Below are 20,465 nucleotides of genomic sequence, written 5' to 3' on the forward strand. Positions count from 1 at the left end.
TTCTCAACCCAGAGATCGAACCCAAGTCTCCTGCATTGCAGGGCAGGCAGTTTCTTTCCCATCAGAGCCACAAAGGAAGCCCAATCAAAAGGCATCCACAATAACCACAGAACAACCAACAAGACAAGCTGATTCAGCCAGTTGACATTGGTGAGCTTGCAACACTAGACACTCTAGAGCTAGCCTGGTGGGTACCTGAACGTAGTGGCCACAGTGACAGTGACAGAGGCTACATGTGGGCCAAGCAGCGTGAACTCCCACTTACCAGAGCCCGTCTAACTACTGATTCCTCTGAATGTAGACCTGCCAGCAACAGAAACCAGTGCTGAGCCCTTGAATTGGCACTGTTTCCCAGAGACCAGCAGGTCACCTACTAATGAGTTGATGACATTGGGCCCCTGTTACTCTGGAAGGGCCAGCTGTTTCTCCTCATAATATAGAGTCCTATTTCAAGTATGGACTTGCTTTTCCTGACAAGAGCCTCAGCCAGGACCACTGTCCAGAAGCTAAGAAGTACCTGATCTATAGTCACGGAAAACTACACAACATAGCATCTGAATAGGGAACACACTTCACAGCAAAGGAGGTCATGTGATCCACAAGACACATTTCACACTGCTCCCCCAGAGGCAGCCATGTGACACAGCTATGCATTGGCTTTTTAAAGGTGAAGCCGAAGCACCAACTCAGAGGCCGTAATCTGCAAAAATGGGATGCTGTCCTCCAGAATGCAGAATAAATCCAAGTGAGAGATCTCTATATGGTGCTATAAGATGACGACTACACAGGCCTGGGAACTAAGGAGCAGAAGCAGGAATGGCCCCACTTGCCATTATTCTAAATGGTCCTCTGGGGCAATTTGTGCTTTCTGTTCTTACAGCTCTGGGCTCTGCAAAGGAGACACATTCTTGGCAGAGGATAGAGCAAGAGTTCCACTGAGCTATGGATGCTTCCTGGATGTTTTAGACTCACTGTGTCCAGGACCAACAGTGAGAAGAGGAACTCCTTCTCAACCATGTTGGCAAGAGTGATGAACTCACATCAGCAGGAAGAGGTAAGGCTGTTTTCCTACATCGGGGATGTGTGGGATCACTGTAGAGCCCAGGTGATCCACTCAGGTGCCTCTAAGTACTTCTTAGATATGGTCAGTGCAAAAGGATCTCTGTAGTATTCTTCAGCTTACAAGGGTATGATTACCAGAGTCTCAGAATGTTCAATCAAAAGATCTTTTTACCACACCTTTCTCCTGTCCATCAGTCCCTTCAGATCAGGATTTGATCAGTATTATGGCCTGAGGCTTCTGACTTAATCCTGTTCTCTCTCTCCTTGTCTTTCACAGGCTTCCCACCCCCAATACATGTCTTGGCCTTCTAATTCTATCTTGGCATCTGCTGGAAAATTCAAAGTGACATAAAGGGTTTAGGTTGTTGGTTAATCTTTTCACCATCTTAAAATGAGGAGGAAAACTGAGTAGGTATATAGAGCTAGACATCATTGTTAAGTCCTGACTTAACATTTCTGTAGTTTTTTAAAAGTAAAATGGGAGAAATAGAAAATGATTCATTTATTAATGAGCTTGCTCAGAAATCAAGGAAATCACAAGTCAAAACCAGTCACGAGTTTGCAAAGGAAATAGCTTTCATAAAGCCTGCAAACAAAAGTTCAGCAAAAAGTTAAACCAAAAACATGTTCATTGTTCCCATCCTTGCTAAAACCTAGTGCTGGTACCTGTTGCTTGAGGAGTTTTGTTCTATGATAGTGCAGTGTTAATTATGACTCATGGGCTTTAAGTGATACTAACTAATCTTTGATATGATCTTTCATTAAAAGTGGTATGTTATACTACAATCAGATACACTTTTATCTTATTGATCTAATTTTTCTGTGGCTCTTAAGAGTGTCACCAAACAAAGTATAATTAGGACAAGGTCAATTTTATGTTTGGTGGTGCTGGTGGTTTGATCACTAAGTCACGTCCAACTCTTGCAACCCCATGGAGTGTAGCCCGCTAGGCTCTTCTGTCCATGGGATTTCTCAGGCAAGAATACTGGAGTGGGTTGCCATTCCCTTTTCCAGGGGATCTTCCCCACCCAGGGGTTGAATCTGGGTCTCCTGAATTGCAGGCGGTCTTCTGCAATTCAGGCGGATTCTTTACCAACGGAGCCACCATCTTATTGATCTGATTTTTCTGTGGCTCTTAAGAATGTCATCAAAGAAAGTAAAACTAGGACCAGGTCAATTTTATGTCTACTACACAGTAACTGGAAATTCGGAATGCACAATTAATGTTTATATTTGTGCACTTTTTAGCAAATGTGTGGTATTGAAAGACATAATCCGCTCTACTCAGAAGCAGTTCTTTTTTACTAAAGGAAAATGTGTTGGCAACTGCTCCGTTTCCATGGATTTATGATTCTAATAGGTCCTGGAAATAAAACCCAATCGTTGCCAAAGTCCCACTTATGTTTTACATCAATAACATGCCCTTTATCCCTGCTTATGCATTGGGAAACACAAAAAGAACATTGTTAGTTAAAAATCCATTAGTTAAAACTTTAAAGAACTGATTTGGAGGGAGGGGAGATGTGTGGGAGCTGACACCTAACACTTTATTTTTATGAAAAAGAGGAAAATAGCACAAAATAGTGACAAATTAAAAAAAAACAACGAACTTTTTCCAGAATACATTTGAAAGCATATAGTTCAAATTTAAACCATTTTCAGTATATAATGATGTTAACTCACTGCAGGAGACCTCAAGCAATAAGAGAGATACAGTTATATCTAAGAAATTCTACTTAGAGAAACAAGTGCACTTTATATTTAATTCTCTAATTCTGGTGACCACAAAAAGAGGAACCAGAAAGTTACAGGGTTTAATCCTCATTTAACTGGAAAATCAAATCAAATCACCAACTTGAACTCCATTCCCTAAATAAGCAACTCAATTTTAGCCACACCTTAGTGTGATCTGGGGGAACTTTCCAAATTCTCAGTGGCCAGATCCCACTTCAGACTAATTAAATCAGAATTACTGTTGTTGGGTTGTTTTTTTTTTTAATCCACAGGTGATTCTGATGTGTGGCCAAGATTGAGATCCCCTACCTTGGATACCACAATAATTTTAAGTTTTAGCTTAACTAGTTAGAGTTATTTTAAGTTTTAAACCAGATTAAATAAAAAATCTCTGCTGCTGGATGAAAGCATATTTGCCAAGTTACCTGTAATTTTACTACAGTACTGGAAAAAGAATAGAATCCAAATGCTTGGTTAACAGTATGTCTGATGGTCTTCCAGTCCTGGGGGCAGCTGTGTGACTGAGTTCTAGGCGTTTAAATAGACGGGAAACACTGCCAGGTCTTCTCCCTCTGGGATGAAAGGATAGAGCCCTATTGGGAGGAAAAAAGTGGGTTTCATCTTTTCTCCATTCTCCTAGCCCTGAACTCTGATATAGATCTGGAAACTGAGAGTTACATGTTGCAGTCAGGAAACAATAGAGAAACAAGTCAGTCAGAAAAAGACAAATACGGTGTGATCTCACTCACATGTGGAATCTCAAAAACCTGAACTCATAAAAACAGAATAGATTGATGGTTGTCAGAGGTTGGAAGGGAAGGGAGGGCATGGAGCATAGGGGAAATGGACAGGTATTAGATATTTGAAGAATTAACTTGGTTAACTGTAAAATTATAGAAAACTTTTGTTGTTGTCCTGTGAAACCACAAGATACTTCCAACTGACTCCAAACAAATCAAACACTCAAGTCAATCTTACTGTGAAATTTTTGACAGCACACAGATTGGATAAATAACATCATTAATAATAATCTAGGACTTAGGTATGTGACTTTTTTTTTTCTTCTTGGTGAGAAGGCAGATGAACAGAGTTTGATGTATTGGGTTAGCCAGAAAGTTTCTCTGGGGTTTTTCAGTAAGATCAGATAGAAAACCTCAAACGAACTTTTTGGCCAACCCAATACGTTTGACAGCTACATGGATGTGTCTGAGAGGATGTGGGTGATGCAAACTGTGGTGTTGAAAATATAAATATATCTCTTTCAGGTAGGGTGTGTACATGAAGATTTTATCATTATATTGGCTAGTACATACCATTCTGTTTGCATAATAGATGCTGCAATGGACCTTTTGACGTTCTTGTTTTGTATTCTCTCCTCTTGAGCTTTCACTGGAGGATCTGTGAATTAGAGATAGTAGTCCATAGTCAGTCATTTTGAGTTTGGAGTCAGACTGACTGGATCAAAACTACTGAATGTTTCCCCTTTCTACATAACTTGAGGGGAAAGACCTGCTTAACTGTTCTTATGAGACTTAAAAGAGCTTATCCAAAGGTAATTCTTAAGGCTCACAGAACGTACTTAGCAACTGTCTATGTGCTGAATAGTGCCATAGGTGTTTGGGAAGTAATGATGGTCCCTGTCCTCAAGAAGCCAAGTCTAGTGAAAAACCAGTCTCAAGCCTGATGCCTTAAGAGATGGGAAACGTGATTTGGAAGACAGTAAAATCTGATGCTTGACACCCCTGGGATCAAGTCCTATTCCTCAACTTTCCCAGTGGCCCTCCAAACGATATATCAGTATACCATCCCGCAGAACCTATGAAAGAGACTGCTTTTGGGAACAGGATCGTTGCAGATATGATTAAGTAAGGACCTCTGAATGAGAGCATCCTTGATTATCCTGATGGGCCCTAAATTCAAAGCCATGTGTCTTTATAATATATGGAAGACAGGAGGACATAGAAGAGAAAGACATGTGAAGACAGAGGCAGAGACTGCACTCATGCAGTCCAAGCCAAGGAATGCCTGGAACCGCTAGAAGCTGGAAGGGACAAAGAATTCTACCCTAGAACCTCCAGAGGGTGCACAACCTCGCTACTAGCATGAGTTCCAAAACTGTTAGGGAATAAATTGTTTTGTTTGACCAGAGCAAGTTTGTGGTGTGTTTCTTCATCTGTAAGATGGGGATAACATCCTAACTAGTCTGATTTCCTAAAGCCTTAAGTGGGCTAACTACCGTCTGGAGGAACTCGCAGAGGTTTAAAATGGCAAGCATTTCTTGAGCACAAATCATTTATTGTGCTAGGCGCTTTCCATGTATGACTTCAGTTCAGTTCAGTCAGTTCAGTCGCTCAGTCGTGTCCGACTCTTTGCGACCGCATGAATCGCAGCACGCCAGGCCTCCCTGTCCATTACCAACTCCCGGAGTTCACTCAGACTCACGTTCATCGAGTCAGTGATGCCATCTATAATTTATTGATCAGGTAACCAAGGCTCAGAGAAATTGAGTGATTTTCCCAAAACCATCCAGCTAAGAAATTGAAAGAAACGAGATCGCAATCCTAGCCAACTACCGAGATGTCCCTTTAATGCTCCCTGCTACCCTGATGGTGGGGAAGAGTGAAGGCAAAAGGAGAAGGGGACGACAGAGGATGAGATGCTTAGACAGCATCACCGACTCAACTGAACAAACTCCAGGAGATCGCGGAGGACAGAGGAGCCTGGCGTGCTGCAGTTCATTGGTATCACAAAGAGTCAGACACGACTTAGCGACTGAAGAACAAGGAGAAGCCCGGCCAACCAAACTTCCACTTCCACAATCGGTCAGCCTCCACTAGAAGCCGCGAGCTCTGCAACCGGGAAGGGAAAGGGTTAATTACGTCACTTTGAGTAGCCACCATCACGTCATTGATCCACGGATACTTTCTAGGGCCAAAACTCCCGTGGCGCCGCACTCGCGCCTCTAGATGACGTATGACTGGACGCGGACCAGTAGAAATGCCGAATTTTCGTTTTTCCGGCTACTGCCGGCCCCTTAACTCTAGCTCGGCTGAGGAAGAAGAGGAAAGGCTAGGGGGCGGAGCAAGGCGGGGAAGCGGAAGCCGCAGCGGCGGAGCCGGGACCCGCGCCTTCCAGGGCCACACGTGTACGGTGAGTGAGGGGGACTCTGCGGTGCTTCTGGAGGGCCTCGCTCCCTGCCCGGTGCTGGAGTCGGAGGGTTTCTGAGGTAGAGGTTTCACCCTGTCACCCGCCGGGCGGCTTTCTGTGGCCGTCTCTGTTGTGGGAATTTGGGGATTGACGGGAGCCTGGGCACAAGGGGCGGGTGTACAGCTCCTCTCCCTGCCATGCTGCCTAGAGAGTGCTGGGTTAGCTTTTATTACCTTCAGCCTCTAAAGTCTGGGTCCGGGCTAGTTCGCTTTCAGCCTTTCTGTTGTATGTTTGACACTCACTCACTCTGCGCCCAGTCAGGGCCAGATGCCCAGTTTGCAATCTGAATGTACAGTTGAAAGTTGTTAGCGCTAGGAAGAAATGAACTAGGTGCCGAGATAGAGCATAGGGGAGTCTAAAGAACTGATCTTTAAGCCGAGACGCAGAGCGTGGCTAGAGGCACCCCTGAAATCTGGAGACCCAGGGAAAACTACGTTCAGCCAGAGGCAGTGAGTTCAGCACTGCAATGTGGGAGACCTGGGTTCAATCACTGGGTTGGAAAGATCGCCTGGAGGAGGGCATGGCAACCCACTCCAATATTCGTGGCTGGAGAATCCCCATGGACAGAGGAGCCTGGCGGGCTACAGTCTGTCAGGTCCCAAAGAGTCGGACACAGCACACAGACTGAGTTTGAAATTTTTCCTGTAAGCAGTGGGAAACTTCTGAAGGTGTTGGAGCAGGTAAATAACATGGAATAGATGTAATAATGGAAGATTAATCAGGCAGCAGGGAGTGGAGTGATTGCAAATTGACTCTTAACGGCAGAAAACAATCTGAACAAGAGATAAAGTGTCTGAATAGAGTAATGGAAGGGAAAAAGAGGAGATGATTCCAAGACACTGGAATGTGATGGTTGGATGTTATGGTACAGGGTCTACAAGCAAATGCATTTTGTTACATGAAAGAAGCAAGACCCCAAAGGCTGTATACTGTCTGATTCCATTTGCATGACATTTTTGAAAAGTCACAAAGCTAGAGGGTAGAAAGAAAGATCAGGTGTTGCCAAGAGAGCCAGAAGACAATGATTGCTAAGGGGCTCCACAGGGAACCTCTAGGAGTTGTGGACAGTTCTGTAAGGTGCTGTGGTGGAGGCTACATGACTGTGGGTTTGTCAAAATCAGCACTGTGCATCAAGAAGACTGATCTTGACCTTAGGCGAATGAAAAGAAAGTCAACTGACATGCCTGGAAATGGAATGCAGACCTAAACAAAATGAGTCTAACTAGTACAGATGTATATCCAGTGGTTAAGACTCCAAGCTTCCAATGCAGGGGACACTGAGTTCGAAGTACTGAGATCCCATATGCTATGCTTCGCCTGCTTCCGCCCCCGCCCCCAACCCCGCCCCTCCCCTCCAATGACCTCACTGAAGGAGTGAAGGGAAAAGATGTAACCTAACTAACTTTGAAAAGCAGTGTTTTGAATGGATACTGTCAGGAAATGACAAACTGTAAATAAACATTGTAGTTGATAAATTTGTTTTTACCAACCATAACCCTGTGGCACATGTTTAGTGTTCAAGACATTAGTGTGAACTTAATGATACAGAAATACAGGTTACTTTGTACACAAAAGACTAATGTACATACATATATTACCTAGCCTTGTCTAGTCAAAAGACCAAGAAGCAGTGACATCGCAGTGACAGGCATACCTAGCACTCAGATCTCAATAAGAGGAATCAGGGTTCCTTGAAGAATGACTGACTTTAGGACTTGTGCAGAGATAAGAAAAGGTAAACTTGAAAGAAGTGCCAGAAATTAAAGACATGCTAAGAAGAAAAAAGGATGGACCATGGTAAAAGGACACAGAAACTTAGAAATGTCAAAACTGGAATAATTTTAGCAACAAAATAAAGATACTATGAGTCCATAACCCAAGTAATAAAATGTCTGTGAGGCTATACTGATGTAAATAAATGATTGAATAAATGGAGAGAAGGAATAAAGTTTACATACAGAAGAATTCAAAATAATAAAGGTAAAAGTAAGTAGGAAAATAGTCACCATTAAAACACCACAATAATTGCCGCAGGCAAGATCCAGTGGAGAGTGTTAAAAAAAAATCAGTGGAAGATACACGGTATTTGCATGCTCTTAAAATGTATCATCCAAAATATTCATTAATTGCTGTGGAGATTTTATTGTATTATTGATTCAAATTCGTTAATACTCCCCACTCTAAGAAGTGGAGCTTAATTCCCCTCCTCTTCAGCTTGGGCTGAATTTAGTAACTTGCTTTTAATAAACAGAGTATAGAAATGGAAACACTAACATTACAGTGGAGACACCTGGCAAACCCTACCCTTAACCAAGCAATCAAGGTTACTAACACTAGTCATGTCGATATCATGCTTCCCCTAATGTGATGGGTTGAAAGGGTGCTTCTTTATGGTATTCTTCCCTCGAATCCGTAATATCAGTAGATTCATGTGAAGATGTCAGACCCACCCCCAATATGGGATATTCATTCTGCACAGTGCCAGTCTTGGTCATGAGAAACAAGTGAAAACTGATAAACTGTCACAGATTAGTGGAAATTAAAAGAAGACTCAATTAAATGCAAGGCATGGGCTTCCCAGGTGACTCAGTGGTAAACAATCTATCTGCCAAACAGGAAAGTAAAGTTCAGTCTCTGGGTCAGGAGGATCCCCTGGAGAAGGAAATGCAACCCATTCCAGTATTCGTGCCTGGAAAAATCCCATGGACAGAGGAACCTAGTGGGCCCCAGTCCATGGGGTCAAAAAAGAGACGAGTTAGCGATTGAACAACAACAACAAATTCTGGAATATTAATAGAAAAAGGATATTAGTGGAAAAACTATCAAAATCCAAATTTAGCATTATATTAAGGTTGTTTCTTAGTTTTGGTTAATGCATCATGGTAAGTTGTTCACATTGGGGGAAACAGGGATATACTGTAACTTTCTGTGTGTCTTTTCCAACTCTTCTCTAAAGCTAAACATATCGAAATAGAAAGTTCCTGCATAGAGGAGCTGACAGATGCAGAAGCGGTTATGAAGGCTTCAGCCAAGTGGCTGGGACCGTGCAGTTACAAATGACCAAAGGAAACTAAGTCAGAGGCCATTCATTTTCCAGAGTGTTCTTTGGGACCCTACTGGTCCCTTGTGATGTTCCAGGAAAAAGTGGTTCAACCTGGTTGGAAAATCATGCTTACTTTAGCTTGTGCTTGGTGATTAATGGCTTAAATTAGCAAATTAAAAGACTCTTAAGAATCTGATTTTCCTTAAAGAAGCCTCATTAATTATTTTCATTTAAGTGTTTCCCAAATGCTTTTCACTCCAGAACCTTTTTTTGTGCACCTATTAATATTTTGAGAAATGTGTTATTCTTCAATGGACAATTCTTGTCTAGAAATATCTGGAATTGTCAGGGATCCCTAACATCTACCCTAGAGGGTCAGCTTTAGATATTTTGAAATGAGTTGAACATGCAATTTTGGAAGGTACAGAAATAGACAAATAACACAGAGTAACTTTTGTTCTTGATACATTCTGCTTTCAGGAGATTGGGCAGTGGAAGGGTTAGCTGTTATTTGCCCTGTGCACAGTGTGGTCTCAATCCAGAAATGACCTGCTAGCCAGATGCCTTTAAAGTGAAATATTCCGTATGTCAACAGTCTTATCTTGGAGGTCTTTGAAAATTTTCTGTTGCCTCTAAAAGAATAACAAACATTTAAAGTTGTTTTTTGTTTTAGCTACATTGGGTTACATAGGAAACTTTTAGATAATCTTTTGTATTATTTCATTAAATTTGAATGTGATTAAGTGTAATGTATTGTTTGTTCCTGGCTGGGGAAATGGTAATATTTTCAGTTTCTTGTCACAAAAATCCTCCCACTGTTGTAAGAAATGCAAACACTGACAGTTGTAGCCTGCTTAGTGAAAATAATGATTTATTTGTAACCTTTACTGTCATTATAATGTTGCCTCCAAAACATCACTCACTAGTCAAGATGTGTGTGTGTGTGTGTTCTTAGTTTCTGTATTGGTGCCTAATTTTACTTTTTCAATCTTAGAAATAGTGATTGTGTAGTTCCTGGACTCCTCATGGACACAGATAATTTGTCCTGCATCTGTGGTCAAGGAGTAAACGGGGCAGTGACGACTAAGGACCTTCATTGGATGAGAGCAGTTTAGTGATCATTTCTGGATTTTGTTTTTGTTTTCCAGAGTTGCTATAATGGAAGTCAAAGGGAAAAAAAAATTAACAGGTAAAGGTACAAAGACATCACAAGAAAAAAGCAAATTTCATAAAAACAATGGTAAGATACTCAAAACATGCTTCCCTTGTGGTTGTTTTGTCTCTTGGAGGGAGGGTTTGGTGGGATGAGAGGGGATGTAGCAGATTCCAATCTATTCATGGGTTAGAGTTAGGATTAAAATAGTGGACCAAGTGTCACTGTGTATGAGTGATTGATATGTTTACTGGCAAGCCAGATCTTCAGGATTTCTCATTGTGATGTCTTTACTGTTCCATCAGGTGTCAGTATTGCAAAACAGAAAAGTCAATGACTAATTTCTTAAGCAGTCTTTATGTTTTTTTTCTTTCAGCTAGAAATTTTGAGGTATAAACATTTTGAATTTGTCTATATGATGTACTTTCTAAGTTCTAAATGTTCATTTTATTCTTAGACTCCTATTATATCGTTAACCCCCAAAATACACACACACACATGAAGACATAAATAATATCTCATCTTGTGATGTGTGCTTAAAACAGAAATACACCTAACTGACAGTAGTGGGTTATCTCTAGAATTATGAGCAGTTTTTACTATGTATTTCTATACTTCGTAGGTTCTCTATAATGAACCTATGTTATAATTTTATAATCAGAGGAAGTTTTTAAATTTTGTTGTAGTTTTTTAAGGCCTTCTGTGCTCCATTTTGAGAGAAGGACAAAGTATGTTTCACTAAAAAATGTGTAATTTTCTGTAACAAATACAGCCCAGTGGATAAAAGATCCAGGCCCAGGATCATTGAACTAATAACTATTTATTATTGTCACTAGATTCAGGTTCTTCAAAGACATTCCCCAAAAAAGTTGTTAAGGAAGGTAGACCTAAAATCACATCTAAGAACTTTGAGAAAACTGCCACAAAACCTGGGAAAAAAGGTGTGAAGCAGTTCAAGAATAAGCAGCAAGGGGATAGAATACCAAAGAACAAATTCCAGCAGGCAAATAAATTCAACCAGAAGAGGAAATTCCAGCCAGACAGTAAAAGTGATGGTAAGCACTGATTTCTTCAGCATGGTTTTTGCAGAAGCTTGCCCTACCTGATGTGAAGACCTGACTCATTTGAAAAGACCCTGATGCTGGGAAAGATTGAGGGCAGGAGGAGAAGGGGACGATAGAGGATGAGATGGTTGGATGGCATCACCAACTAATGGACATGAGTATGGGTAGGCTCTGGGAGTTGGTGACGGACAGGGAGGCCTGGCGTGCTGCAGTTCATGGGGTCGCAGAGAGTCAGACAGGACTGAGCGACTGAACTGAACTGACCTGAAGTGCCCTGCCCTGTGCACAGGGACTCTTGAAGTCTGTTAGAGGCCTCCTGTTCTTGTTCCATGACAGGCAGTATCTTGGGTGGAGATGGGAAGGTGGTAGATGGGATTAAATAAACAACAGAAAGCATCTTCTCTGTTTTCCAGGGTTGCCACTGGTGTCTTTATTTTTACTTTCGAGAGTTGCTATTATTGTCTTCTTTATTTTTACAAAATTGTCCTCTAGTGCTTAGAATTCCTAGGCCCTTGCTAAATTCCCCTGGCTGTGGAGTTAGGCTAAGTTGTAATGGGCTTTATACATTGGACTCTCAATGAAGCATTCCTTTCTGTAGGCTAACATTAATGAACTCATTCATTTAGCAAACAAATACTTGAGTTTTCTGCCCACTGTCATCAAGAGACCATGAAAAGAAATTAATAACCAGTGAGAGTACAAGCCCCAGGTAATCAGCATGGAAGCCAGCCTTAAATAACCAGTGTCCTGGTGAACAAGATACATGTAGATACTGCTCTCACAGAGCTCAGGCCATTCTAAGAGTATCAGCTTATCATATGGCTCAGACCTGGTAAACCGTTCCAGAGAAGGAATATAATACACGTCATAGATTTGACTTGAACTGGTGCAGGCCAGGTTGCTAACTGATTAGAAGTGCTGGCCTGGCTATTCTTTGTCAGTTGAAACAAACAACTACTCTCTTCATCATGATGATGTTCAAGGGGTGGTCTCTAACTCAGAGCGTTGCTGTCTGTTGTACAACCTGCCCTTGCTGTGCGTCTTGCTGACCTGCAGGTGCCTTCTGTGCAGCGTCAGGAGACTTTCTCTGCTGTCTTTCATTCCCTTTTTCTCCAGCATGCTGGAGCCTGACACTGCCCTTTTGCTGCCAACTGAGACCATTGCCAAGGGGCCTTCTTAGTCCAGTCCCTGAGCCCTGGTCCTTGCTCTCAGCTCTGCCCAAGGTTGCTTGCTGGAGGGACAGCAGCCTTGAGACAGAGACGTAGGGAGAGAGGAAAGGAGGGAAATTTTCATTATTTTTCATGAGGCCTGAAGGATTTTTTCATGGTCTAGCCCTTTTCTCTTTCCCCCTTTTCTTCCAGGCCTATCTACTCTTACCTTGCTTCTCTCATAGATCCTAATTCTTCCTTTCCAAACTGGTATTCTTTTTTTTAAAATTTTCTTATTTTTGGCTGTGCTGGGTCTTTGCTGTGATGCGCAGGCTTCTCTTGTTGCAGCCCACGTTTGAGAGAGCATGAGCTATCCAGTTACAGCTCACAGGCTTAGTTGCCCAACAGCACGTGGGATTCTCTGACCAGGGATCGAACCTGCGTTCCCTTCATCAGAAGGAGGATTCTTAACCACTGGACCACCAGGGATGTCCCTACACTGGCTTTCTTGATACCTGCATTTTAAGTGCACACACATTCTCATTAAAGAGTGGCCCTCGTTCCTTTTGCTATAGGAGATAAGTTCCCCGCATCTCAAAGTGGAACTCTGATTTTCTCATTTTAATACCAGCAACTGAGGGGGACTGGATACTAGTCATTCCCAAAATTGGTTATATCTCCTGCAGCCCAACATGGCTTATGTCGAGGGTGCCCAGATATTTTCACAATTAAATGAACTGTGGATCGGTTACTATCCTCTGCTGTGTAGTACACGATGTCCTAATATTAATAGTGAATATGCCTCTGTTGCCCGTAATCTTCTGTTATTAGACTGGGAATAAGTAAGTGAGCAGTAAGGGGAGTAAAATACATTGTAGTATATGATATGCCATTAAAAATTACATTCTTGAGGAATATTTAGTTTCATGGAGGAATACTTAGAGTATAATGATGTTTAAGTAAAGACATCAAGGAAATTAATATAAAATATGTGTGGGGGGAAAAGACAAGAAGGAAATGAAATTTTAGTCTCTAGGTTTTAAGATTATAGGAGAATTTTGTTTTTTGAATATATTTTCTAATCAGAGAAGGGGCAATATCTAGAAATAACTAATTCTCCGAAGGGTTCTTTGCAGGGTACTCATGTAAATAATACCCATCTTATTAAGTTCTTTGTTTGGCCTCATTGGGATTTTTTTTTAATTCAATTAATAAGTTGCTTAGATTGTGAAGATAAAAAAAATAAGCAGTAGAAAGATACTTTTATAGCATGACCCTAATTGTAGAGAACTTAGAAATTTTCACTGTGCATTGTCATGAGTAACAGACAGCAGAGAATAAAGTTTCAGAGCCATATCTGGGTTTACATCCTGTCTCTGCCACTTAGGAGTTATGTGACCTTGGATAGGGAGCTTATCTGCCCAGTATCTTTCTTTCCCTGACATGAGAGGGAATAATAACAGTACCCACCTCACAGAGCTGTTGTAAAAATTACTTAATACGTAACAGCACTCAGAATAGTGAATTTGTGACTATTGTTTTTCCTATGTTAACTTGGACTAATTTCTGTTTTCATTGAGAACTGACTATACCTAATGTCCAATGATCTTTATGATCTAAAGTAAAATTTTATTTTTACAATGGAAAAAGATGCTTAAAAATTTGTAATTGATTTTATAATCCTTTTAGTTTCCTTTTTTTTTCTTAATAGGTGTTCTATTAAGAATCAATTTGTTGAGTGAATGAACAGTTGGTGTCAACCAAATTTAAAATGTGTAAACTGCTCGGAAAATGAAATAAAGTTTAAGTTGATAGGGAATGATTTTCCCCCTTCTAGTTCCCACAATGAATATTGATCTTGATTACTGATTGCCATAGGTACCAAATTTGCTCTGTGTTTATGGCACTGAGAATGTTAAGTGTAATCGAAAATAATTTCTGTAATGACTAGAGTCAGCAGCCAAGAAACCCAAATGGGATGAATTCAAAAAAAAGAAGAAAGAACTGAAGCAGAGCAGACAACTCAGTGATAAAACCAACTATGACATCGTCATTCGGGCAAAGCAGATTTGGGAGATCTTAAGAAGGTAATGCTAGCTAATGACATCTTTATTGAGCTCTTGGAGATGATGGAGGAGTAACAGTATACTTTGTAAATAGTGAGATGTCCTAAAATAAATCACATAGCACTTTGGTTATTTAGGGATTTTTCATAACACTCCCGGAGAAGGCAATGGCACCCCACTCCAGTACTCTTGCCTGGAAAATCCCATGGACGGAGGAGCCTGGTAGGCTGCAGTCCATGGGGTCGCTAAGAGTCGGACACGACTGAGCAACTTCACTTGCACTTTTCACTTTCATGCATTGGAGAAGGAAATGGCAACCTACTCCAGTGTTCTTGCCTGGAGAATCCCAGGGACGGGAGGCTGCCATCTATGGGGTCACACAGAGTCGGACACAACTGATGCGACTTAGCAGCAGCAGCAGCAGCAGCATAACACTCCAGGAAAGGCATCACTGTCTGGGTGTGTGCCCTTTACAGAAATGCGTGGAATCATTAGGATGGCATCAGGATCTGCTTAGGAAACTGTATGAGAGTTAAAATGGATTTGATGTCCTTCCTGAGAAATTTCTGAGAAAATGGAGGATAGTTCTTTTTGGCTAGCTTTTGAAATACTTGAGTATTTGGTATCTTGGACTTGTTTTATTATTTGCTTTGCTTTGACGTTCTGGCTGTTAAGATTTAGATTGATACATGAAATTATACCTTGTGAGATGAGTTTCTGCCTTTGAGAAAATTACTTTTCTCTAGCTGCTCTGGAATAGTAATTTTAATGTCAAAGATTTGCTTTCTTCGAAGGGAAGATAATACTGAACTGCATGAACGTACACTGGTACGGTTTTTAGTTTTGTGTGTTTAAAATAATGTCTTTACTTAGGCTATGTTTCCTGACTCTTTTATAGAAAAGATTGTGACAAAGAGAAAAGAGTGAAGTTGATGAGCGATTTGCAGAAGTTGATTCAAGGAAAGATTAAAACTGTAAGTAGGGCGTACTCATAGTTGCAATTTTAAGAACTAAATTGACTCACTCTCAGTAAAGGGTAGTTGATTATTTATTACAGATGAAATTGTTTCTGTTTTTAATATATTTGGCTTCAGTTTTCAAATACCTTTTATAATCTCTCTGAAAAATTTAATAGAGACCTTACTGCTGGGAAATTACAAAAAGACTATCAAGTATTTGGCTGTTCATTTTAAAATAATTTATTTAAATCAGTGTGTTCTTGGCTCGGCTGTTAAAGAATCTGCCTGCAATGCGGGAGACCTGGGTTTGATTTCCTGGATTGGGAAGATCCCCTGGAGAAGGGAAAGGCTACCCACTCCAATATTCTGGCCTGGAGTATTCCCTGAATTTATAGTCCATGGCGTTGCCAAGAGTCAGACACAACTGAGTGACTTTCATTCACTCAATGTTCTCCTAAAGTTATCTCAGGGAATTTATTTGTTCAACAGTGCTTTTTAGAATCTCTTACTGTGAACTCTGTAAGTTCTAAATGCTGGCTATTTTGAATGTGCAAAGCAAACATATTACTTTCTTCCTTGCTTTTATAAGCATTGTACAAAGGATCTTTAAAATATAGTAGATTTGGGAGTTTTAAAGTGATTTTCATTATTGCTCCTTAATCCTGTTTTATAGTAAACTTCTATTGACTCTTGTATATTTGGATAAATACTTAGTGATATTTGGGCTTCCCTGATGGCTCAGACGGTAAAGAATCCACCTGCCAACACAGGAGATGTGGTTTCAGTCCCAGGAGAAGGGAACAGCTACCCACTCCAGTATTCTTGCCTGGAGAATTCCATGGATGGAGGAACCTGATGGGCAACAGTCCATGGGGTTGCCAAGTTGGAGACAACTGAAAATGGCTAACACTTTTACACTTTTAGTGTTAGTCACTTATAAGCCAACAGACTCAGTATCTTTGGAGACCCTGGGGGCCTGCCTTTGTCGTACCATGTACATAGGTCTAAACAAATGCTGTATTGAAATTTGAAGGACTGTTTTCCAATAGCAAGTTTCCAGCTGCTGCGTTCTTAAAGCCAGCAAGATCTTTTTAGGATAGAACTACTCATCTCTAACAGTAACCTCTTATTCTCAATTTATAAATCATGCACGCTTAAGATCCTTCTCATTTACCCTTAGGTTATTGTGACTACTGATGCCCATGGACTTGGGAGTTAATCTGTGCTTTTAGACAAGACAGCCCATTTATTCTTTACTGTGTGCCAGCAGCTTTGGTAACCAGTGCATACTTTGTATCCTTTAGCTTAGTCTTCATCCCTATTAGACATTTGATAGATTCAAGGGATTAGAACTTGTAAACAGTGTGCCTGAAGAACTATGGATGGAGGTCTATAATATTGTACAGGAGGCAGCGAATAAAACCATCCCAAAGAAAAAGAAAAGCAAGATGGCAAAGTGGTTATCTGAGGAGGCCTTACAAATAGCTAAAGAAAGAAGAGAAGCAAGAAGCAAGGGAGAAGGGGAATAGCATATCCAACTAAACGCAGATTTCCAAAAAACAGCACAGAGAGACAAGAAAGCCTTCTTCAATGAACTGTACGTGAAACTAGAAGAAAGCAACAGAAGAGGAAAGACTAGAGATCTCTTCAGGAAAACTGGAAATATCAAAGGAATATTTTACCCAAAGATGGGCACAATAAATGACAGAAACGGTAGAGACCTAGTAGACATTGAAGAGATCCAGAAGAGATCGAAAGAATACACAGAAGAACGGTACAAAAAAGATCTAAGAGAACCAGATTGCTGTGATGATGTGGTCAGTCACCCAGAGCCAGACAGTCTGGAGAGCAAAGTCAAGTGGGCCTTAGGAAGCACTGCTGTTAATAAAGCTAGTGGATATGATAGAATGCCAGTAAAACTATTCAAAACCCTAAAGGATGATGCCATCAAAGTGTTACATTTAATATGTCAGCAAATCTGAAATACCCAGCAGTGGCCACAGGACTGGAAAAGGTCAATCCTCATCCCAATTCCCAAGAGGAGTAATACTCAAGAATGTGCTAACATCAGATAGTTGCGCTCATCTCCCATGCTAGTAAGGTCATGCTTAAAATCTTGCATGCTAGGCTTCAGCATTATACGAACCAAGAATTTCCAGATGTCCAAGCAGGGTTTAGAAAAGGAAGAGGAATCAGAGAGAAAATTGCCCACATTTGCTGGATCATAGAGATCGGGAACTCCAGAAAAACATCTACCTCTGTTTCATTGACTACTCTGAAGCCCTTGACTATGTGGATTATAACGAACTGGAAAGCTCTTAAAGAGATGGGAATACCAGACCATCCTACCTGTCTCTTGAGAAATGTGTATGCCGTATGGAACAAGAAGCAAGTATGGAACAACTAATTGGTTCATGATTATGAAAGGAGTATGACAAGGCTGTCTGCTGTCACATCATGAGATGTGATATACGCTGAGCACATCATGAGAAATGGCAGGCTGGATGAGTTACAGGCTGGAATCAAGATAGGTGGGAGAAACATCAACAACCTCAGATATGTGGATGATACCACTCTAATGGCAGAAAGCGAGGAGAAGCTAAAGAGCCTCTTGATGAAGGTGAAGGAGGAGAGTGAAACAACTGGCTTAAAACTAAATATTAAAAAAACTAAGATCATGGCATCTGGCCCCATTACTGCATGGCAAATGGGGAGGGGGGGGGCGGGTGGGCAGGGAGTGAAGAACAACAACAGCATCTGGGCTCAAAGAAATTCATTCCAGAGTTGTAAGGATAGCAAGTTTCTTAATTTCTCATAAACTTACTTTCATCTATAAATATCTAATAACACCAACTCACTTTTAACTCTACATCGGAAAAATAATTTAAACCACATACATTGGTTACATAGTAGGTAATCAATATATGCACAAAACAGCCTAATTTTAAAAAATAATAACTCTGTTTATTTATTTATTTATGGCTGCACTGGGTCTTCGTTGCTGCACCTGAGCTTTGTCTATTGGGACACACAGGGGCTACCCTAGTGGTGGTGCAAAGGCTTCTCATTGCAGTGACTTCCTTGTTGCAGAGCATGGGCTCTGGCACATGGGCTTCAGTAGTAGCAGCTCTCAGCTCTAGAACGCAGGCTCAGTAGTTGTCGCACACGGGCCTAGTTGTCCCACAGTGTGTGGGATCTTCCCAGACTGGGGATTGAACCCATGTCCCCTGCATTGGCAGGTGGATTCTTAACCACTGGACCACCAGGGAAATCTCAGAATGATTTTTTAAAATTATTTTAAAAAATTTATCAAAAATGGTCTATAGAGATCTCCCTTAAGCAAATTCTTCCACAACCTGTGACTTTGATGAAGATACACCTTTACCTTCAGATTTGTTAGAATTTAAAAATTAAAGACAGACTTAGCAACAGGTAATAAGCACTATTAAAATAGACTAGTATATAAAAAGTAATAGTGCATGACTGATTATCTGTGGTTATTGCTTTAGAAAATTAATCAGGAAGTCCATCAATGAGGATCTAATCCATCCAGTAGTTGTGAGGGGGTTAAGGTTGGAGAATCAGATTTGAAATACTTTTCTAGGAATATAACTGGATGTATATTCAGGAATTATAATGAAAATGTGAGAAATGGAGTGATTAGCTCATAATGTAATTGCAGTGTGTATCTGGATATAATTATTTATGTAGCAAGACTTTGGTTGCCAAAGCCAAACATTCCTAGATCATTTATATTAAAAAAAAAAAAAAAAATCTTAGCATAATAGAATTTTTGCCCTGGAAAATTCCTCTTTTAGGTAAAGTAACTGTCAGAGAAATGAGAAATACAGTATGTATAATCATTGTACAGATTTGGTTTGGTTTTAATTATAATGATAAAATCTTACAAAATAGTTAAATCCAGTCCTATCTCAATGCCATACAGTAGCCAGCAAAACCAGAGTGCCACTCTGAACAATTAAATAAAGAATTTTACTCCCAAGTAATGTAGATTTGATTAGCCGTGAAGACCCTTTTTTTTTTTTTTTCCTCCTCCCAAGGAGTTGTAAAAGAGGGAGCAACACAACATAAGTAATATGATAGAAACATACATTTTCAGGGAGATTTGTCTAAAGGCCCCAACTGTTTTCCTACAGATTGCATTTGCGCACGATTCAACTCGAGTGATCCAGTGTTACATTCAGTTTGGCAATGAAGAGCAAAGGAAACAGGCTTTTGAAGAATTGCGAGGTATTTCTTATATGTATTTTGTAATCATTGGTATAAAGTTGCTTGTTTTCTCTTGAACTACCCAAACACTGTGTTGAAAAAGAATTCTGTTGAGGACTAGCAGAGTGTCCTCAGCAGGACCTTTTCTGTTTTTGTGTGTTTTTGCCTGGGACAAATGGGGAGCGATTTGTTTGCATTCCCAGGATTGTGCGTTCAGTTCTCTCCTTGTTTCTGGAGGTTACCCAATCATTGTAATGTATTTTGTTTTTCAGGTGATTTGGTTGAGTTAAGTAAAGCTAAATATTCCAGAAATATTGTTAAGAAGTTTCTCATGTATGGGTGAGTTGTTTTATTTATAAAATATTTTAATTAGTTTTTTAAGATTTGGATAACGTATTGTGTGCAAATGTTTCTTAAAAATCTGTGACCATAATAGTAGCCTTAAGCAGATGCTGGTGATGTTTGCAAGGAATATGGTCTTAAGAAACAGTTATTGAAAAAATGTAAAAGGTAGTATTGCCTTCATTGACCTTACAAGTATATCTTGCAGTCCTGGAAGAAGAGAAATGGTTATAATGAACTTGTAATTAGTCACAAGTTATTTAGAGGTTGGAGTGGTGTGAGGGGTAGGTGAGTAGACCAAACCAGGGTGAATGGGTTAGGAAATGTCAAGATAGGAGGATTTCCTAAACCAGGTGGGATTAATACTCATCTTGCCCTCCCAAGTATAATAAAGTGCCAAAATGTGCTAACCAACAACAAACAGGACAGCTGGCAAATTCCTAAAAACTGTATTCCT

General features: G+C 40.5%; 1 protein-coding gene and 1 long non-coding RNA gene across 4 annotated transcripts in view; one reads left to right on the forward strand and one right to left on the reverse strand.

The window, feature by feature from the left end:
• Positions 1-1,546: 1,546 nt before the first annotated feature.
• On the reverse strand, positions 1,547-5,657 carry LOC102392561. The gene is made up of 3 exons (XR_326342.4): positions 5,480-5,657; positions 4,110-4,194; positions 1,547-3,389 (listed from the first exon to the last, which is right to left on the reverse strand). It is a non-coding gene; the product is annotated as an uncharacterized LOC102392561 (long non-coding RNA).
• A 148-nt stretch (positions 5,658-5,805) lies between these two features.
• Positions 5,806-20,465, forward strand: part of PUM3 (pumilio RNA binding family member 3) — a 41,889-nt gene continuing 27,229 nt past the window's right edge. For 2 of the 3 annotated variants that reach the window (XM_025281560.3, XM_025281561.3), the window contains exons 1-7: positions 5,806-5,946; positions 10,195-10,286; positions 11,036-11,254; positions 14,363-14,498; positions 15,376-15,451; positions 19,594-19,687; positions 19,939-20,005. In XM_025281560.3, coding sequence (XP_025137345.3) covers positions 10,205-10,286; positions 11,036-11,254; positions 14,363-14,498; positions 15,376-15,451; positions 19,594-19,687; positions 19,939-20,005 — 674 coding nt within the window. In that variant the 5' untranslated portion in view covers positions 5,806-5,946; positions 10,195-10,204. The remainder of the gene's footprint in view (positions 5,947-10,194; positions 10,287-11,035; positions 11,255-14,362; positions 14,499-15,375; positions 15,452-19,593; positions 19,688-19,938; positions 20,006-20,465) is intronic. The other variant, XM_044939913.2, reaches the window with a different exon arrangement.

Source organism: Bubalus bubalis, chromosome 3 (assembly GCF_019923935.1).
Source record: "Bubalus bubalis isolate 160015118507 breed Murrah chromosome 3, NDDB_SH_1, whole genome shotgun sequence".
In the NCBI taxonomy this organism is placed as follows: Eukaryota; Metazoa; Chordata; class Mammalia; order Artiodactyla; family Bovidae; genus Bubalus; species Bubalus bubalis.